The sequence below is a fragment of the Lampetra planeri genome, chromosome 36 (assembly GCF_965212315.1).
Source record: "Lampetra planeri chromosome 36, kcLamPlan1.2.h2, whole genome shotgun sequence".
In the NCBI taxonomy this organism is placed as follows: Eukaryota; Metazoa; Chordata; class Hyperoartia; order Petromyzontiformes; family Petromyzontidae; genus Lampetra; species Lampetra planeri.
The window spans coordinates 7,070,270-7,091,158 of NC_136142.1; the positions used below are offsets into that span (position 1 = coordinate 7,070,270).

The 20,889-nt window shown below is 44.0% G+C and overlaps 1 protein-coding gene across 2 annotated transcripts in view; it reads right to left on the reverse strand.

The window, feature by feature from the left end:
* The window catches only part of NPHP4 (nephrocystin 4), a 284,183-nt gene that overhangs the window by 230,963 nt on the left and 32,331 nt on the right, over positions 1-20,889 (reverse strand). The window contains exons 1-3 of one of the 2 annotated variants that reach the window (XM_078611467.1): positions 13,828-14,889; positions 9,959-10,108; positions 2,861-3,060 (exon numbers count right to left, since the gene is read on the reverse strand). In XM_078611467.1, coding sequence (XP_078467593.1) covers positions 2,861-3,060; positions 9,959-10,108; positions 13,828-14,109 — 632 coding nt within the window. In that variant the 5' untranslated portion in view covers positions 14,110-14,889. Of the gene's footprint in view, positions 1-2,860; positions 3,061-9,958; positions 10,109-13,827; positions 14,890-20,889 lie in introns of those variants that run through there. The other variant, XM_078611468.1, reaches the window with a different exon arrangement.

A 20,889-nucleotide genomic window follows, 5' to 3' on the forward strand; every position in this document is an offset into this window, starting at 1 on the left:
GATGATCGACCAGGCCTGCGCCTCCAAGTTTTCATCCCTCCTCACAAGTGACACTCGTGACTGAATCTTCCTCAGTTTGGCTATCGTTTTCCTAAGCAAAAAACCAATAAAGATGCTCATAATAAAGAGAGTTCCAACCTATGTATGTTGAACTTCTTTCACACCGTACGTAGCCAACCGTGCTAATCCGAGGTACGGGGGAAGGACAACAATTCGTTTTCAATCTAGATGTAAAAGTGCATAGCTCCCCAGTGGCTTCCTAATAGTATAGGAGGGGTAGTGGCATTGGCAGGTGCGAACCTGACATGCACTCTATAGGAAGCACCGCATGGCAGATCAGACTTGTGGTGGGGATGCAGTGAAGGAGCTGGGGTGAAGATCCAGCTGTCAACTTGGAGAGCACTCTTAATTCTAGATTTGAAGCTTTCGTGACTGCAAGGATTCATATTCTTAGGTTTTTTCGGTAAAGTCACGTAGGTAAAAAAATTAAAATTAATAAAAGTAAAATAAAAATTTGGACCATCTTATTTGACAGACAACTATTACAGGTTATTGATAGACAGCCAGTCTTGTTTTACCAGGTTTAGGTTTTTCACTTTTTTCACACTTTTGTTATGTAGGCTAGGCGTAGTCACAAACCGTACCTCTCCATAACAAAGGCTCAGTCTTTTGTTATGCAGTCTATTCTTAGTCTTAAGCCTCACCTTACCATATTAATAAAAAGTGTGCCGTACTTGGCCCTTCCCCTCTTCAACCATTATATATACGGAGTGGTAGCTCTTGTAATCTCTCATTTACTTGATACAGCTGTCGTGGCTGTGACGGTTCCACCTGAAGACGGAAGCTTGTGTTGCCTCCGAAACGTCGTGATTTTTATTTTATTTTACTTTTATTAATTTTAATTTTTTACCTACGTGACTTTACCGAAAAAACCTAAGAATATAGCACTCTTAATGGCACACACAATGCGTCGATGTCACTTTGTGGAGCCGTTTGCTGTTATTTTGCTTGCAAAGTTAAAGCTGCATCTATCAAATGAGTGTTTGAATTTAATAGTGTGTTAGCGTAGCTTCAACAATCTCTTCCGTACCGATTTTGCCGTCTGCCGTGCTCCCAAATGGTTGCGAGTTTGCTCTCAAAGTTCTGGATTCCAGTGAGCCGAGAAAGTTGGGATGTTTATAATGTGTCGGCAAAAAGCTTTGCTGGGAGCCCTGGTTTGCAGAATTTAAAGTTTTAATCACCCTATGTGCTTCACATCGAGCCAGCCTCTGTGCGTTAATGTGGCCATGCTTTAAAATAATGTGCCAGTTTTACACACTTTGCAATAATTAACTTTCTTTCCTCCACAATTCCACATTTGTGCATTATCATTGCTGTGCAACCTTGGCATCACTTCAGTTTATTTTGATAGTTGCATTTTATGTACCTCTGTTTAACCAAGGCTAAGAGAACATGGCTTCCATATCAATTTTTCAAAGCACATATGGATATTTATCATATTTTTGTTGTAATTGAAAGCATTATTTATTGTGTATATACTATTAATGAGATAACTTTGAATGGTTCAATGACCAAATTCCCTATTCTTATAAATTATATATCTGGGTCAGTGAACACGACCCTAAATCGATGCAGTATTTTAGTAAATAATAACGTATTATTTGATTATTTCCCTTCTACGTGACTTTACCGAAAGAACCAAGAATATGAATCCCTGCAGTCACGAAAGCTTTAAATAAAAATTTAATACCGTATATATTTATAATACAATTGATTATTGTACTCATGACAATGCATACAATCATTCGTATTACAGATTATTTTATGATCGTATGTGTTATGTTTATTTGGTTCACATATTCCCACATAAAGACGGTCACTGCATCGCGTGCTTTCAGATGCGGCTCTGCGGCCGTCTGGAACGCTCTTCCTTCCAATATTAAGAAGCCACTGGAGCTCTGCACTTTTAAACCTAGACTGAAAACGAATTTCTTTGGAACTACATTTTTGTGTTTAGTTTCTTGTCCTTCCCCCGCAACTCTGATGAGCGCGGTTGGCCATGTACGGTGCGAAATACATTCAACATACATACATACAGAAACAATCGGATGGGGGAAAAAAAGATCCCCAGCACTGGATCAGAAACATTTTTACCCTAATGAAATTTCGGCAGAGGAATCACACGGGCGGGGGGCTACCCACCTCCCCCCGCCATCCCTGCGAGAAGATGGGAGGGGCGGCATTATCAAATTATGATATATTTCTGGGTACCCCGCATAGGGACGCAGCTCACATGCACCTCAACTGGAGGTATCAACAAGCATCGCACTGACCATAATCGACGCTGGAACCGAATCACGCCACTTGAACCGTGCCAATTAATTGAATCACAAGGGTGACGAATCATTTACCTGCCTACTATCTAAAAAGTACAAAAAAAAAGAAACAATCATTGCGATATACTGGGGGCTACCACTACCACACGCACCATCTTTATGGGGGTGGTGCTTCGTTTAGGATGACCACCGATTCTGTGTTAAGCGGCTCAGCGGACATCTGAGCGACCGCTGGGTTGCCAGGCAGAAGTCATCCTCCCTTAGGGTACACGTCAGATGTAAAAGTTCCGGTTTAGTTTGAAGGTGTGGGGGGGGGAGTCCACACGGTGGGAATTGCTCCAGGGCCCCTGCACCCCCAGCGATGAACAGTCCTGAACTTCGAACTGAACTTCTTTCACACCGTACATAGCCAACATGCTTACCAGGTCACCTAAATAAAAAACAATGCTGACATCATCATCATCATCATCGAATAAAAACTAAAAATCTGAAACATCCGGATAATACGGGGGGAGGGGACAAACCGTTTTGGCTGCTTGGCAGCGGAGGAGGCATGTGTCTTGCCGCCCCGGGGGTCCTGTTCGCCCGTGAAGATCCGCAGGATGCCCCACCCGCACGACACGTTGGGATTGGCGCGGTCGCTCCTCTGCTGCGGTGACAGGCACACCACCTCCAACACCAGCACGATGGCCGGGTGGCACAGCGATGTGTTGAAGTACACCGGCTGCGACACGCAAGTGGGTGTTGTCGGGGCAATGGAGACAGGAAGGAGGTGAGGGGCAGTGGGACAAGGTGGGAGGTTGTGCGGAAAGATCGTTCCGGAGAGATTGCGAGGGTAAAAAAACAATCGCTTATTTTACTTCTTATTGTAAAGCAAGTTGAATGAGCATTTAAGAAAACAATGTTTAAAGAGTTAGCCTCACAGCGTCCATTTTGACATGGAATAGTGTAAATCAGTGTAAATCAATGTAATGGTAAACATTTTCGTCATGTTCTTAAAATGTGGTTGAACAATCTGGTTTTACATTGAGGGTTTAGTGATATTGTTTGCATTAAACTGGTTGATTTCTTGTCAAGTAATGAGAGATGAGAGCTACTGTTAAATTTAGTATCTACAAACACAAGGAATAATAACAAATGTATTCTCTTTAAAAGCACGAAAGACAAGCCCCACTGCATAAACATACACTCAACTCGCCTTTTGCCCGTCCAAGGATGGGTGTATTTCAGTAATGCATGCGACACACAGACATTCTTGGCTCATTATAGTAGTAAATGATAATCGTACGCAGTTTATATTCAGTTAACGCAACCTACCGTCTTAACATTACAACCTTAGGCCTGTTAAGAACGCTAGGCAAGTTAAAACAGGTTTAACAAAGTTTTAATCACTAAAACTAAAATTACCACATACTCCTGGCCTTCTAAATTGTATTGTAAACAAGTTCAGATCAAGGGCCCAAGCAATATGCTCGGAATTTATTACACATCTTTAGAGGCGTCGTAGGCGTCGCGAACCGATTTGAAGTGTTGTTGTGTTGCCATCGGAGCAATGTTTGAACAACAATCTAACGCAATGTCAACCGAACGAAGTGCCCCGGGGCCCTTAGTAAGGCACACACTGCAATCTGTGGAAAAAAAATAGGTGCCCGAAGTACTTATTGTATGGAGCACTCTAAAGGAGACAGTGCCTGGCCTGCGACAGTGTAAGACAACAACAATGTACAGGACAGCACTTTAGATGACCTGTTTAGGACTCAAGGGACCCAACACACTCTGGCTGGCAGGCTGGCAGACAACAAAACACAGTGAAACTGCTCTTAAGAGCTTCTTGAGGTCAATGGACCTTACCCAAAATAAACTGACTGACCGACTTATCTGCAGTCTTATTATCTAGGACTATCATTTGTGCCCCCCCGTTGTTTCACAGGAACACCTGTTGCCTTGCAGATGCATCATCCTATTACCTGCATGAGCGAGTGGATAAGAGGAAACACCCAGAAGAGGATTCCCATTACGGGGAAAACGCTATCCTTTTAACCGGCTTTTTTTCTTCTGAATAAGGCAAATTTATTAATTTATCACCATGATCTGACTTTCTACACGGATAACAGCCACCCAGAAGCAGTCTCACAGAAGCGCTACATTTGTCCTATTATCTATGTATTTTCAGACAGAAGATGAGTCATCTGGAAGTGGCGGCACAATCATCCTATTATCTGCGTTTATCTCTGGGTAACCAATGAGATAGATGTCAGGAGTTATTTTTGCGGAAGGTGCAGATAATAGGATCCACCAATAGCATTGCCCACGAAAATCAATATGGATGGGGGTTCACTGTATCTGCAGGGGCGAAAATGGTTTGTAAATGTCTGCAGAAATGGCAGAGTGTATATCTGATCCCAGGCAGGTGCTTCCTCTCCCTAAAGATTTTGAGCAAACGCATTGCCACAACTTAAAAAAAAAGAGTCCTCCTTTAAATGGTTCCATGTCCATGCGTTGCTCGGTAACCTAGCGAATACCATAAATGCATTTATTGCTTACAAATGTACAGAGATATCAGCAACGAGCAGCTGGCCAACAAACTAGGGAGTCATGCAGTCAGTCGTGTCAATGCCACCCTCCCAGTCTCACACAGCAACGATACAATACTTTGTGCACTGCACATCCGCCCCTCGACATATCACTCTCCACCACTGCTCGGTTTAAGAAAGGCTGTGTGTAGCAGGTGAGTTTAAAATAGTCCTCCCATAAAGCATGAAGTTGTGTGTTTTGTGAACACGTGCAACATACTGATGAATTTAAAAAAGATGAAACCTCACTAAAATATATTTTTCTTTCTGGGAGTGGACTCGTCTCATCGTTGCTGTCGTCTCATCGCCGTCGTCGCTAACGTCTCCGCTAGATGTTGCACTACGAAGGAGAGTAGTTGGCTATCTCAGTCAGCGCCGTCAGTGTTCGACGGCTAGTGTCGTGTACAGGCGAGGCTGAGCTACTGTGGAGAGTGTGCAGACGAGACCGTGAAAGTTGTTAATAAAGAAAGTGCCTCCTAGAAACTCTGTCTCTGAATCGTTGACACTACACATGTAAGAAGGCCGTTCAATGAAGTGAAAAAAATATTTCTCAAACCTGTTCATTGACAGAGCAATGTGATGCTCTGCCAGAGTTCCCAGAGGAAGTTTCTTCATCGCTTTACATCACTCTCATAGCACAACTATCGGTTAATTCGTAACAGATTCATCCAGAGGACAAAAATTGGGATTTGGTACCAAAACTTTTGCTGTTGCAGCCCCCACTGTTTGGAATCCCCCCGTGACCTCCTCACTCAATTTGATGAATTTACTACTTGATGCCAACTACGGCCACATTTGCAACACCCTGCGAGTATGATTTGCCAACTGTGAATTTGACGGTATTTTTCCTTTTTACTGCCGCTGTTATTCGTATATATAATGTACAATTGTTTCAATTATCCATATATTTAACTTTCCCCTGCAAGTTCCACCATTGACTAACCCAAAAGTCGAGTCGGAGCGTCATAGCTCATTGGGTAATTTCCGGCTTAAATCAAAAGTGAAGGTCGATGTCTCATCTAAACAGTGAATGGGAGATAATGGAAGGTGACATCTCGAACGATGAATGGTGGAGGTGAAGATTTAAGAGTGTGCCATGAAACTGCTCCATCAGACGCAAGGGTGTTTCATTTCAGAGGTGCTATCAAAATCGCCGCTCTAGAGCATCTAAGTGCCAAAACTAAGGGGCAGGGAGGAGGCTTACCACCGAACATGGAATCCTTTCACTACCTCTCCTCCAGTGGGCATTGCCTCCTAAGAGCATTCATGAGGTCATTTAGGCACCCCCCCCTTCCCCCCCCTCCCTTTTTTTCCTTCTCCTACAGGGGTATCAGAGCTTAGGGAGCCACTCAGGGTTGTAGAGTTTATTGAAACATGCGGTTTAAGACAGGTTTCCATTGCACTGTAATCCGTAACGTGTGTTTGCGCTGGTGGTCAAACCCCTTTCATACCCTGTGTGTTGTGTACCGGATATCGTCTTGTTGCTAAAATTACACGACCGACCGTACTTTGAGTTGTTACATCGGGGAGATGAAACGACATATTTCTGATCGCATTCGCGAGCACAAGTTGCATCTGAAACATGGCAGGACGGATTCTTCGGCTGTGGCCGACCACTGCTATAATGCTGCTGGTTCTCATGACATTGTGTTCTCCGATACCAAGGTGCTCTGCAAGCCTCCTGGATACTACCAAAGATTTGTCCATGAAGCCATCCAGATATACAAACGTAGACATAACTTCAACCGAGATGATGGATTAAAATTGAGCAATCATTGGAAAGATGTAATTAACCGGGCAGTTTACTGCTAGACAGCCGGTTTAAATGTATTTTCATAAACATACCCATATTCCCAGTCTGTTACCCCCAGTTTTACACACGACCATCGCAATGGTAGTGTGTACCACAAGTTGTTTTTTAGCTTGCACATTTCAGTTTGAACTCCATACGTTGTTAGCCTGCGCATTTCTAACTTACCCACCCGGCAGCATAACAAAATGCGGCTTAATCCTAGCTTGCTCATCTACTTCCGCCATCTACATCACAAAGCCCCAGTTCCGGCCCAAGTCGTTGCCTCCCAGCGCTCCCTCGGCTTCCCAACTTTACCTCCCAGCACACAGCCATCTCTGAGACACACTTAAGCGTTTGTGCTTTCGCTACGTTGTCCCCACCTGAAGAAGGACGCTTGTGTTGCGCCCGAAACGTCGTGTTTTAATTTAGTTTCATATATTTTATTTTATTTATTTTTTACCTACGTGACTTTACCGAAAAAAACAAAGAGTATGAATCCTTGCAGTCACGAAAGCTTCAAATCTAGAATTTGTGATATTTCCACACTCGGCCATGGCAACGTGACACTAAACAGTGACTACAATGCAAAAATGACAACAAAAATACCTAACCATACCAATTAATGTAATCGTGTATTGTGCGTGTATCATTATTTGTTTCCCCTTCATTAGCATAATTTTCAAATTCTAATCGGAAACTTTCAATGACCTTGCCATTCGTCTCCCGTGGGCAACAGTTAACGTATTTGGTTGGCAAATCGAAAAAAAGCCATCACCACCAACGGTCAGACACTTTAGAATTCGTGACACCTTCGATTACAATTCTTGCATTTAGATGTGCAAGATACGGGCATATATGTTGCAGATGCAGCATACAAGGGCTTTTTTTTTAAGACCTAATTAAACACTTCGATGCGCATGCAAAGATGCAATTAGAGCCCGCAGCGGAGCCTATAAACATGGCGAAAATAACATATTGATTAAACCATTACATTAAACCGCGTTAGGCACGGGGGTAGGCTTTGAATGCAAAAGCAAGAGTGTTTGGATATTACTCTCGGTATTGAACGAGCATGGCTCCGTTGAGGCCTTCTGACGCTTCCACAAAAGAAAGCAAAACACCGCGGAGCACAATGAAACTCTTCGTCAGCGACGGCCGACGTTCGCATTGTTTCGACGTTCATCCGCCGCCGTACGACCGACAACGCTCGCGAGGACGATCGTTGAGAGTGACGCGGCGGGCAGGATGAGGTTTCGGCGAGCGCACTTAATGGTGCCCCAGGCACGTCGATGCGCTGGTTAAGGAAAGCGAGCGTTGACTGCTGGCAAAAGCATCAAATGACCCAGGCGGGGGGTAAGGCACAGGCACGGTTAATAAGAACAACCAAAAAAGACTGCATCCAATGATAAGAAACATGATGGTGCGATTACGTCCAAATTACCTCAATTCGATGAGGGTTGGAATGCGCCACTTTAAATAGTACGAAAGGTACTCGACATAAATTCCGAAAATGTTTCTCTATCTCACCAAGCTCTTGTATCAACGAGCAGAAATTACACAGTACCGAAGGTAATCGTTTTTTGTAGGGCAGCGTGGAATATTTCTCCCACTAATTGAACAGTTTTAAATGAGCCACGTTATTTTGGCTTATTACATTCTGGAGTGCTTTCACTGGAAATCTAAGAATCGCAAATGTTTCATCTTATAAAGTTTGGCTATTTAAAATACAGACCTCATTAAATAAAGGCGATGCATAATAAGCTTATAGTTTCATGCAACTACACGGCACCACGTAAGCAAATAAAATAATGAATACATCGGTTGCCATGAAATAACCACTGCATTGTGCATATTCCTTCTGAATACTATTTAGCTCACATTGTAAGCCACCTGTTACAGGTGATTGGATGATTCTGTGTTGGCAGTGGCTTTAAAACAAAGGCTATTGCCTGGAAACGTCGCCTTTGAAATGTTTATGTTTTTCTTTTATGGCCACAGTGTAATTGACGCATGTGTTAAGGCTTTCTGCTGCAGGTGGCTCGCACACGACATCACCATGCGAGACATCCTTGGCTCTTACACGGGAGCAAATGGCAACCGCCAAGTTCATTAAATGTTTATGAGCGTAGGCTGACAAATTATTTATTTCGTTATTTAAACAGATGTACCGTCAATGTTGAATTGCAAGGAATATTAGTATAATTTTTCCTCATCGAATTTTTCTCATTCTAAATCGGATCAGCTAGCGATTTAATATTTTGGCAGTTCTAAGAAGAAGTCTGGAGCATTGAATTGACATTAAAGATGATAGCAGCAAGGCTTTCGAGCAGCAAAACACACGCGGGGTACAATAAAATGTATTTGCCGAAGATGAACCCTCAAGACTGAATCTCAATGGATCTCAGTCCCACATTCACGAATAATAACATGAAGATAAAATTGCGGGTACGGAATATGTACGCCTTCGCAATATGCCTTTAATCTTGGAAGTTATTTAATTTGACACTTCATCATCATCCCCCAACTAACGATGGCGAACAGCTGCCAGGGCTGCAATGGCGAGGCAGTCCTTTTAGCACTGGTTTTGTCTCCAAGTTGCGTGAAAATGTGCTTACCCGCCCCTACTGGACATCTGTAAAAAAAAAAACCTTCATAGCTCATGGGATTTCTCCAGAAAAAATATTCCCATTCATTTTTCTGGTTTCATATAGTATGAGTCCCGAATAGCAAAGCAACTTGATACTAACGTTTGTTTCATTTTTCAATAAAAAGGGGTTCAGAATTGGTGCAGTCGTTTCTGCACTGCGCAAGTGATATGTGATCCAGTTGAGCCACCCTTCACCAACCTACACTAACCAGCGTGGTGAAGTATGGTCAAACACGTCCCATAACTGGCCTGGCCTGGCCTGGAGAGACCTTCATCCATTGGTTAATAGACAAAAGGCTGTAAAAAAAAATGATAACTAGTAAGAGCCATGCATTGGCACTAGCTGCTTAAGTCAAACCAAAACACATTATTGTGACACACGCATTTGATACGGCTAATGCTGCATAGTACCCCGTAAAACCACAACAAAGCCTAAATATTCAAAGCATGCTATGTCACCGAAGGCAGGCTTTCTGCAGCGAGTACCAACACATTATTAATTCACATCCAGAGGATACGTTTACGAATTTTCTATCAAGTAAAAATCAATTAAGCTTCAATCAGATCTCTGCTGCCGCCCGCTTGAGGGCCTTGACGCGAGCCGACGTACCACGTTGAAGGACACGGAGTGTGACTTGCCGGGGCTGCTACCGTCGGTGGCCGCTGCCCTCGGCTGGCTCATCCACGTGCACCCAAAAAATTTACGGAACACCAGGTCAAAGAAGGTGAGGCGCAGCTGGTACCGCAGGTCCGGCGACGCCTGCGCAAAGGGAACAAAGCAAAAGCAGCAAGTCACGCGGAATCTCAAACGACCTAATTTTGCATCAATTCATTACATCACACTCCCATTTGAAAATTGCCAAGCGGAACCCTGTGAACTCAGTGTGTTTGCAGGCCATGGGTTGGAATGAGTGGCGAGTGATAACTAAACTGGTCCAGGCATCTCGCCACTGGGCTGGCGCAGTGGCGAAATGTTAATAGCCTCACCTTGTATAAAGGATCTCATGGGTTTGATCCAGACCCTGATGCCTGTATATTTGGAGTTTGCACATGCTCCCCGTGGTCGCGTGGATTTTTTTTCTCTGGGTCCTCCGGTTTTTCCCTCCACATTTATAAACATGTGTTTAGAATATTTAACTGGTATAAATTTCCACATGGTAAACCACTTCGTTGACTTTTCATTTGTGCCCAGGTCACTTCTGCAAAATATCTATATAGCTCAGTGGGCCTTACCTGGTAAAATAATAAATAGTTGATAGTTTATTCATAATTCTACATATCCGCATCTACCAGCATAATTGCCACGGCATGAGGAAGGCTTCATCCAGTGGTGGATTGACAAGGGCTGTAATTTATTATTTATAAATCAATATTATTATTATTTTGTAAATGCCAATAACAGCAGGTCTAACGGGTCATAAGGTCTGTAAAAGTGATTCAAAATGTGTCCACACGCTTCAGTTTGTCTTCTTGGGTCATTGAAAAATCAATAGGCCAATGTTACATTGGAAATATCCACAACTCTTCCAAGCTGTGTTATACTAGGGAAGGCTGTCTGGAATTGATGACCTCCAAAAAGAAAAAAATGCAGGATATTGAGTGAATGTATTGGATATCCATGTGTGTGTTACACAAAGGAGAACGGAATGGATAAAAAAAATCAGACCTTATTAATCCCGACGGACAAGTTGTAGTAGTTCCAGCTTATCAGGAATGTAGTGAGTTGGAAAAGATCACATGGCAATTTGCATTTGACGCTCCAACATTTAAATTTCTAAAATAATCAGCAATCACAGGAATACCCAAAACACATTTTCTGTGCTCAAATGCATAAATATAGAGCTTCACATGTTTTGGTCCATATGTATTTGACACCAAATATTAGGTCCGCTTTGAAGCCAAAATAGTTTTTGGACTTAACGCAATCTCCCGAGCGTGAAGTTTCCTAGAGCTTGCACATGGTTAACATGGGTAGACTTAACCACACTCACTCAATCAGCTCTGGTAGATAGATGAAAATTAAGTTTCCCATAGAGTATCTCTATCAATCAACATTCCTTCACTTGAGATGAACGATTATTTTAAATATGTATTATTACTCTCATTTAATTGCTGTTGATAAATGTTGCCTTCATATTTAAAGCGGAGTGTCACACGTCTTTTGAACTTTTATAATGGTTACATATTCTTGGGTTTTTTCGGTAAAGTCACGTAGGTAAAAAATAAAAATTAATAAAAGTAAAATAAAAATGAAATAAAAATCACGACGTTTCGGAGGCAACACAAGCCTCCGTCTTCAGGTGGAACCGTCACAGCACGCTCGCTGTATCAAGTAAATGAGAAATTCCAAGAGATCCGACCCCGTGTATATACTGGTTTAGGGGGGAAGGAGCCAGGGCAGGCCCCTGGATAGGAGTTTTTTATTATTATGGTAAAGTTTGTTATGTAGACTAGCCGTAGCTTCAGCCACACCAACCTTACCATAATAATAAAAAAACTCCTATCCAGGGGCCTGCCCTGGCTCCTCCCCCCCTAAACCAGTATATATACGGGGTCGGATCTCTTGGAATTTCTCATTTACTTGATACAGCGAACGTGCTGTGACGGTTCCACCTGAAGACGGAGGCTTGTGTTGCCTCCAAAACGTCGTGATTTTTATTTTATTTTTATTTTACTTTTATTAATTTAAATTTTTTACCTACGTGACCTTACCGAAAAAACCCAAGAATATGAATCCTTGCAGTAACGAAAGCTTCAAATCTAGAATTTTATGGTTGTTTAGAACTGCTCTTTGTGTTTAGTTTGTTGTCCTTCACCCGCACCTCCAATTAGCAAAGTTGGCTACGTACATGTGGTGCAAAAGAAGTTCAACATGCACATATACATCTGCCATTTAATTTCACACTTTCGAGTATATTTTACAGAACTGACCGTAAATACGTTTAGAGTTCGTGCGGTCACGTAAGGATTGAGTGGTGTGTGGGGGGGGGCAAAGAAGGCGGAAGAGGGAAAACAACGTTGGCACGAAAGAGGAGAGGGTATGCGGAGGGCGTGGTGCTCTGGAGAAGAAGAGGCTGGTCATCATCAACCATGTACATGCGCGACAGGTTGGAGTTGCTGGAACAATATAGTTCCCTTGGCAGAATGATCGTGTGTGGACTCCCTTTCACACACATGCACGTGGGCCTGAATAGCCAGCCTAGTTACAACCAGCTTCAGAGAAACAGATGCAAGTGATATGGTCATTTGAGCTTGTGTTTTCTGAACAGGTTCATTGGGGCCTGGGGAGTGCTGGCTAAATGCGAGTCGCACTTATGCTCTCTAAAGTCGAACACCATCTGATATTGAACACTCAAAGAGTAGAGGGGTTCACTTGTTAGACAGTAACTGGAATATACTCAAGAGAAAAGAGTCCAAAGTTGAAACTTGGATAAGGTTAATTGTAAATTGCATTATCATAGCTTCAGCAATCGGAGACTATTATCAAGTGATAATACAATCGGAATATAGTTGTCACTGAAGGCAAATGAAAACCTTGACATTTCAATTGGTTAGTCTGTTCGAAAAACTGTTCAGAATCTGAATTTGTATTCATCCAGGAGAAATCTGATGAGCTATGAAGCTCTGTTTCACAGATGTCCACAAACAGCTGTTGCCAATGCGATGACAACAATTGCAATGGAAAAGCATCTAAATACACTTTCAAGATGCTTTAGTAAGAAAAGAAAAAACGACATTCGTGTAGAACGGGATTGCAGTGGTGGGGAAGGGGGGAGAGAGAGGAGAGGACAACACTGTAGCACAGCCTGTGAACAAAGCAACAAGGACCCACTCAGCACCAACTTCACCAACGAGCCACAGCCAGTGCAGCCAGGGCATTCCAGGCAGTACAACAAGATAATGGGAAATTTAACACGTAGGAATTCGCACCTAATATTAGAACTCGCGATTGATTTTTGGGTCAGATCGTGCGAGTAAAAACCCTCCATCACCCGACACAACCGATTAAATAAACAGTAACTGCAAGAAGAACATCGAAGGAAACTGTGAGAGGTTCACGTTGTTGTTCACAACAATTGTGAACTTCTAACAATTATTGTAAACTTCTCCCAATTATCGTGAACTTCTCCCAAACACTCCAGTGGCACGTTTGTTTACGTGACGACGTGATTGATCGGCTGTATCGGGTAGAGAAAGGTTTACGACGCACATTTTTACTTAAACTATCCGACCCCCCCAAAATATATATATATTACAACACAATGGTAAGTTTCAATAGTATGAGATTAAGGGCAACAGAGTTTCACGGCATTCCTTGCAAGTGAGAGGAGAATACTGGAAGCGAGACACCGCTATTAACCGCAATCGCGAGGTATTGGTGTTCAAATTTGCAGACGAGCCGAAAGCATCTCCCACGTGTTAAACGGTCTGACCGTATCACCGACGCGCGCGCCCGCGTACAAAACGTCCCAGGTGTACCTGCTGCATCCCATGCGGTAGCCTAATTCCCTGCAGGTCGCCGAAAGCGAGGCGACACACCGAACACCTGCCGCCAAACATGAGCTGGCTCCTGGACGTCGGCGGGGGCACCGGCCTCCTCTGCGAGTTCGTCTGTACAAACCGCCTCAGCCACGGTCCGTGCGTGGCCCCTGCCGCCAAAGCGTCCTCCTCATCCTCATCGGAGGCCCGCGCGAGGCGCAAGCGGGCAAACGAGCGGCCGCTGGCGCCCGCCGAGAACGCCGTGAACAATGTCTCGTCCATGGCCGCCTGGGCTCCGATGCGGCCGCCGCGAAGGGGCCAAGGCTTTCGAAGAGAACCGCTCGCGCCGGCGCGGTTGCTTCCGAATGCGTAGGGGTCAAGTCCAAGGTTCTTCTTCTTAAACAACACGATAGAGTTTGGATCTATTTGGCGTCTAAATACAACCGCGACCTTGCAACGCTGATTGTCTCCGTCGATCCCCTGGACTCCGGTGTCTGATGCCTCACTTCATCGCTAGCTCCGCGATCTTCTTCTGTTAAGTCCACAGTTGCTTTCGATAAGATAACGCAGCAAAACATTTGGCTGTTACCGTAAAGGCGTGTGCAAGTTCTTGCAAGACAATTCACAACATTACCTGTCACGTATGGCCAGAGACGCTAGCAACATGAAGCTTACTCGTAAAGTAGTTACACACACGCACGAGAGTAACAGCGGCCGTCCCACAAAGTCAACAAAACTTGCTCCACTTCACAAATTCATTGTAAAACCGCAGCGGGTCACTTGAAAGGAGACACTTCCCGACAAGCCAGAAAAAGAAACGGCGATACTGGCAGCGGCTAAAGTTTCCTTGGCTGCAAAGTGCCCTAACAGCTGCAAGCAACAACAGGATTTTAAATCGCCAAGGATGTAGGACAGTAATTCCGTGCTAAATCCGCGTAGGTATTAGCGAGATTCTGGACAGACTCCACCCCATAAACCACTCCACGCATGGTGACTTGTCTGGGCAGACACCCCCCCACTTGCTCTAAGCAAAGCTCCCCGGTAGCCCGACAGGGCAAACATAAACAAGACGCCACTGCCAGCGTCAAGCACAGACGCGCATGCTTAGGCCCATTCAAATGCGGCTCAGTGGCCCAATGTCATCTATTTGAAATGTCAGGGTGGAGAAAAGGGGTCTCTGGTGTTATATGAGCTGACGAAGCCTTAAGGAGAAGGTGAAGTTACATCCACAGGCTTTAAATGCGCTCGACGATCGCGGAAGTTTGTAGCACTTTTTCGGCTGGTGATAATGGTTAAAAAAGGATGTTAAAATTAATCAAAGGAGGGAAACTGCGTGTTAAGATGTGCAAATAAATGCGAATGCATTAGTATCGGCTACCAAGTTTTAAATTACCCATCCATTTGAAATTACATTCTTGTTTTTTAGCAAGTAAAACTCAGTTTTCTACAGCCCAAATTATACGAGGCCTCACCGCGCTTGACAACAAAATCTCAGTAAAAAAAACCACCTTAATATTAAAACCAAGAGTAAAACAAACATACACAGACGGATATGCAAGAGAAAATAAATGTGTTTTCAGACGAGCCTTAAGAAGTTGAGTGTCCCTCACGGACTGGGGCAAGGCATTCCAGAAATAATAAACTGGAACTGTGAATTATTCTTTGGTTCTTTTCGGTTAAGTCACGTCTAAAAATAAAATAATAAATTAAAATAACATATTACGACGTTTCGATTGCAACACAAGCAATCATCATCAGGCATAAAAGAAATAGCAACAAAAATCTAACTAGAAAACTATAGACAGACATACAAGCAGACAGACATCACAACGGCACACAGAGAGAGGACACAAATCGGCACAAAGAGAGGGGTCGAATTATTAAAGAATAATTCCTGCAGTCACGAAAGCTCCTAAATTAAGATGGAACTGTGAAGTTAACGTTATACACAATGCTAGCTAATGAGCATTACAGCATTACTTCAGGTGAAAGCAGGCTGTGATAAATAAAAACGCGTCACCATTTCAGAAACGTAATATACAGTAAAGATGAGAAATGCTGCGGGGAAATGATTTATTTTAAACATGCTGATGATCAACAAAGTGACATTACGCAAATGATTGCGAGTAAGACACGATTGAAAAAATATGCTTAAAAAACGAGGTAAACACACACGACCGTGTTACAAAAGGCTTTGAAACCCTGTGTACACCACACTGCATTATGCGTGCACTTTTCCAATTTTTTAAAATTACGCTTTTATATATTTAAATAAAAACCCTAGAGGTTATATCAAGGCGTACAGAACTGCACCTGAATATCGCATCTTTTTTTTTACCGTATTCATGAATTATTCACTCTGGAAGCTAGGGCTTACAAAATAAATATATATTAAACAAAAAGAGCATCGCCACTTAAAATCCACACCCGCCGCTTTTTTTTTATAACGTCCTGCGCTGGCAGCGGTACACTTAACGTGGTCACCATGACTACGCAACAACTCAAAGATTATTTATTGTGCTCGTAAGAGGCCTCCACCCTTTTATGTTATGTGAACTGTTTATTTTGCCCATTAACGGGGGGGCAGAGGGAAAGAGGTCGTTGAGAAACAGAAGCTCAATGCATCGAGAGCTTTGGCCGAATCTGGCGCTTGCAAGCGAGAAGGGGGGTGGTGGTGGGGGCGCCTTTGATGTCAAAATATAAACACATTGACGCCGACAAACGTAACTAGGGGTCGTCCATAAATGACGTCACGCACCTAGGAGGGGGGGGTCAGACAATTGTGACGATGTGTCACGAGGGGGAGGGGAGTTTGAGAAATGTGACGTCACATCAAAATGCGCAACTTTAAATAAATATAGCCAACACGTTCTACTTAATTAAATAGACTTTTTAATAAATGTGTTCTCCTACAACATCAGAGTGCAGCGCCACATTTAATACGCACTACAATGACAACAGTTTAAAGCGATTTGAAGCATGTTTTATTTGGGGGGGGGGGGGGCAGAGCTTTGTGACGTCATATTTGAGGGGGGGTCTGACTTTTTGTGACGCCGTGTGACGATGGGGGGGGGGGGGTAAAAAATGGTCCAAAATCGCGTGACGTCATTTATGGACGGCCCCTTACGGCGTTTGATTGACTAATTAAACTGATCAAATGTTTGTTTCTCTGCGGGGGGGAGGGGGAGGGGCGAGAAGTGAATTAATGTTATCAAGCACCGCTTCTCACCACTAAATGACAGTGTCACATAACATGTACATTATGCATGCTACCTGTGGCATCTATTTCGCGGCGTCGAAGAACTTCAGGAAAGACACGAAATAGAATGTACAAATTTCGATTTAAAGCTTTCGTGACTGCAGGGATTCATCTTCTTGGTTCTTTCGGTACCAGAAGAAGAATGTACAAACTTAAAATCAATCGAATTTTGAATCCTTGTCAATACATCACCGATACAGTTGAAACAAATAGTTGGTATAAGTTAATGAGCATTTATTCACCAGAGTACATTTAAGTTTCTGTGCACATGAACTGTTCTGCCCCACGGCAGATTTGGGGTGTGTTTTCACACCAGGCGGGGGTGTCAGCCATTACACAGAGTACAAAATGGAGGCACAATTAGCGTCTCCGTGAAGACGGGTGCATCTGTTTATTTCGAGACTTTAATAAGCATTGTCTGTAAGTTAATGTTCTTATAATACTGGGAATGCCGTTATAATGCTGTAAAATGCCTTTATAATGCTGTTAAATTGTTATGATGAATATGGGGCCTAGTTAACAACGAAGCCTGCCACTTGCATTATTGTGAATGTTATTTGTAGTTGGATAAGTCGAGCCAGACGTGTGCCCATGTAACTTTGATGAGTTCTTGAGAGCAAGGATGGAGAAGTATCTCATTCAGTTCGGTGTTATATGCAGCAGTGTACATTGAGGCTGCAGTATGGTGATTACACAAAGTGACCTTATTTAACACAGTATCTTATTCTCTTGTTGTACAGCTATTCAGTGCTAATGTCTGGTCCATCCAGGACCTATTGTTGAGTTTCATATTATTGTAATAACAGCTATAGAGGGTTCACGTGGGGATTGGCTTGCCGGTCCTGCTTGTAGCCAATAAGGGTTGAGATAGGGACCATGGCCCATGCGTCATCACGACAGGTCATCAGGAGTGATTGGCCTAGCCATTCGGGGCCCCAGCTAATGGGGAGCCGGATGAGGGGCGTGGTCCCGGGATTGACAGGGAACCATCGAGAATGGTCCAAGCTGTCCATGAACGATTGGCTGGGGGAACCACGTGACGAAGGTATTAAGAGCGAGTGAGAGAGAACGATCGAGAGCAGACTGAAACTGACAAGAGCAGGGTCACGCGCGGACGGGGGCTCGGGTTGCCACGTGCGCGGTGGGGACTTGGTGCGTAGTCTGTCCTCTCTCTGTTGTCTGCCAACAACGGAGGGAGTGAGTGAGCAAAGTGTATTGTGGAGTGGAAATAAAAGGACTGATTCCGAAGCCGTCTCCTGAAGGATTATTACATTATGATGCTGCAGCGTTCATTCATTGTATTGATATTGCAAGTATTAACACATGTTTTTCCATCAGTTTTACCTCGTTTCATTCATTAAATATGTTGGAGTCGGATATTCACCCTGGCTCTGAAGGTTTATTGAATGCGAGGTTAACTAATCGGATAGTGGTGCAACGCAGCGCACAGCGAGGCCGAGACATGAACCATCCCAGACACGGAACTTTCTGACCCCCTCTCTCTACAACAGCAGCTTCGTATATGGGGTGGTGCCTTACCTGGCTAACAAGCGCCATGACCTCGCCAACTTCGCCTGTGCTCAGGAGAAGATGGCGGTGTACAGAACGAGAAAAAAGATGCTGGAAGGTGACACTGACGGCTGATCTGTGCTTCCAGTGTTCAGAGGCCTGCTTAAGGCGCAGCTCTGGCTGGAGCACGCATACCACACACATGTCGGTGATGTGCACGTCTTCTTCGAACGCTGGGGAGCCGGAAAAGCCCTCTGTACCAGCGTGGACGGCACCCTCATGGCCACCTTCTGAAGCGCTCGCTCGTCACCTTGGCGTGCGCGATGACCACCACAACCACGTAACTTTTCTTTTGTGTTGTGCGCGGTGCTTTTAGCGCCACAGCGCGTGGACTTATAACGTTTATTTTAATTTGTTTGCTGGTGACTGTGTATTTCATATCGAAATCGCCTCCAGTGCTGTTGCTGCTGGCGGCAATAAAAGCTGTTTAAAAGTCTCGTATGTACCATGATGGTAGATTAATATCCTCTATTAAAGCAGTAGGTAAACTGTGGTCACTTATTTAATTAACATCGTTGCAGGACCGCTCGAGATGGTGACGGCCATTGGGAAGGCCTTTATCCAGCAGTGGGCTGACCATGGCTGCTGCTGCTGGTCCATTAAAGTCCACAAAACACCAGGGTTGATTAGCACGTTCATGGAAAAGTTTGAATCAGACGCCATCCAGACATCCACCCTGCGTCCTTCCCTGTGGAAGAGGTATGTGGATGACACTTTCGTCATCTGGCCACATGGCCTCCCAACTTTGAACCACTTCTTGGACCACATCAATTCTAGACACCCATCCATCAGATTCACCATGGAAGTGGAGAAAGACGGTAAACTACCATTCTTGGATATTCTGTTTAAGAGGAGGCCTGACAGATCCTTGGGACATTCTGTCTACAGGAAAGCCACCCACACAGATTCCTACTTGAAACCGGATTCCCACCACCACCCATCTCAAAAGAATTCTCTCATTAAAACGATATACCTCAGAGCCCATGGCATTTCTGACCAACACCACCTGACCGGTGAATTAAGACATGTACATTCGGCCCTCAGGATGAACGGATACTCTGACCGCACTATCCGCCAAGCTGTTTCTCCCACCACACAGAAACAGCCACATGAAACTCCGACCAAAACTATCACGTTACCATACATAGCAGGCGTGACCAAAAAGATCTCCAAAATTCTAAACAAACATAAGATCCAAGTCCGATTCAGTACGGTGCATAAAATCCGTGATCTGATCCCATCTGTGAAGGATGTCAAAGGTTTGTACACGAAGCCATACAAATATACAAACACAGACATAATTTCAACCGTGATGATGGGTACAAACTTAGTAATCATTGGAAAGATGTTATCAACCACGCAAAAAATACTTAATTACACATTTTTGGACCATCTTATCTGACAGGCACTATTTTACTTTACTTCACCGAGTGTTAACATCTCCAGTGTTTAACAGTACTCTCTTCATTGTTCAGTCAGCACTGGTATAAACATGTGCATTTTCGTTCTTTTCTATCATGTGTATCAACAGGTGCTTGTACACACACATGTCCACGTACACTTGCACCACACTCCCGTTTGGCCTCCCCTCCCCCCCCTCTCTGTCCAATGCGTTGACGTGTGCAGCAGTAGTTGCTTGCGCACAACCACGTCCACGCCGTCGACGTGTACCACGTCGTGCATTCTTTTGTCCCCGCCCACCTCCCTCCCGATACGTTCCATTCATTGGCTACCACATTCTGATGAGCTCCGCCCCCCTCTCCTCCCCCCTCAACTTGCTTTTAAGGGATTACATCTTGAATCATTGCCTCACTTGATGCAGCAAATCTGGCTGTGACGGTCCCACCTGATGACGGAGACTTGTGTTGCCTCCGAAACGTCGTGATTTTTATTTTATTTTACTTTCATTAATTTTAATGTTTTACCTACGTGACTTTACCGAAAAAACCTAAGAATTTGATTAGCACGGTTGGGCTACGTAATGGCGTGCGAAAAAAGCTTAGTTCAACAGTTAAAATTACCAGGAAATAACTGCGAAATGGGCTTGCAAATGCAACGCGGCACTGCCATGCCCAGCCTTGGCTGTTGGGAGTGTATGGCGTCGTAACATCCGCTAACACTCACGGGGACAGCGATATCCTCGGTAGGCAAGATCTCCAGCAAAACCATTTGTCCACTCCAACCCGCACCCGCCTGCTAAAAATTCATCCACTGCTTTTTACCGATGGAATTGA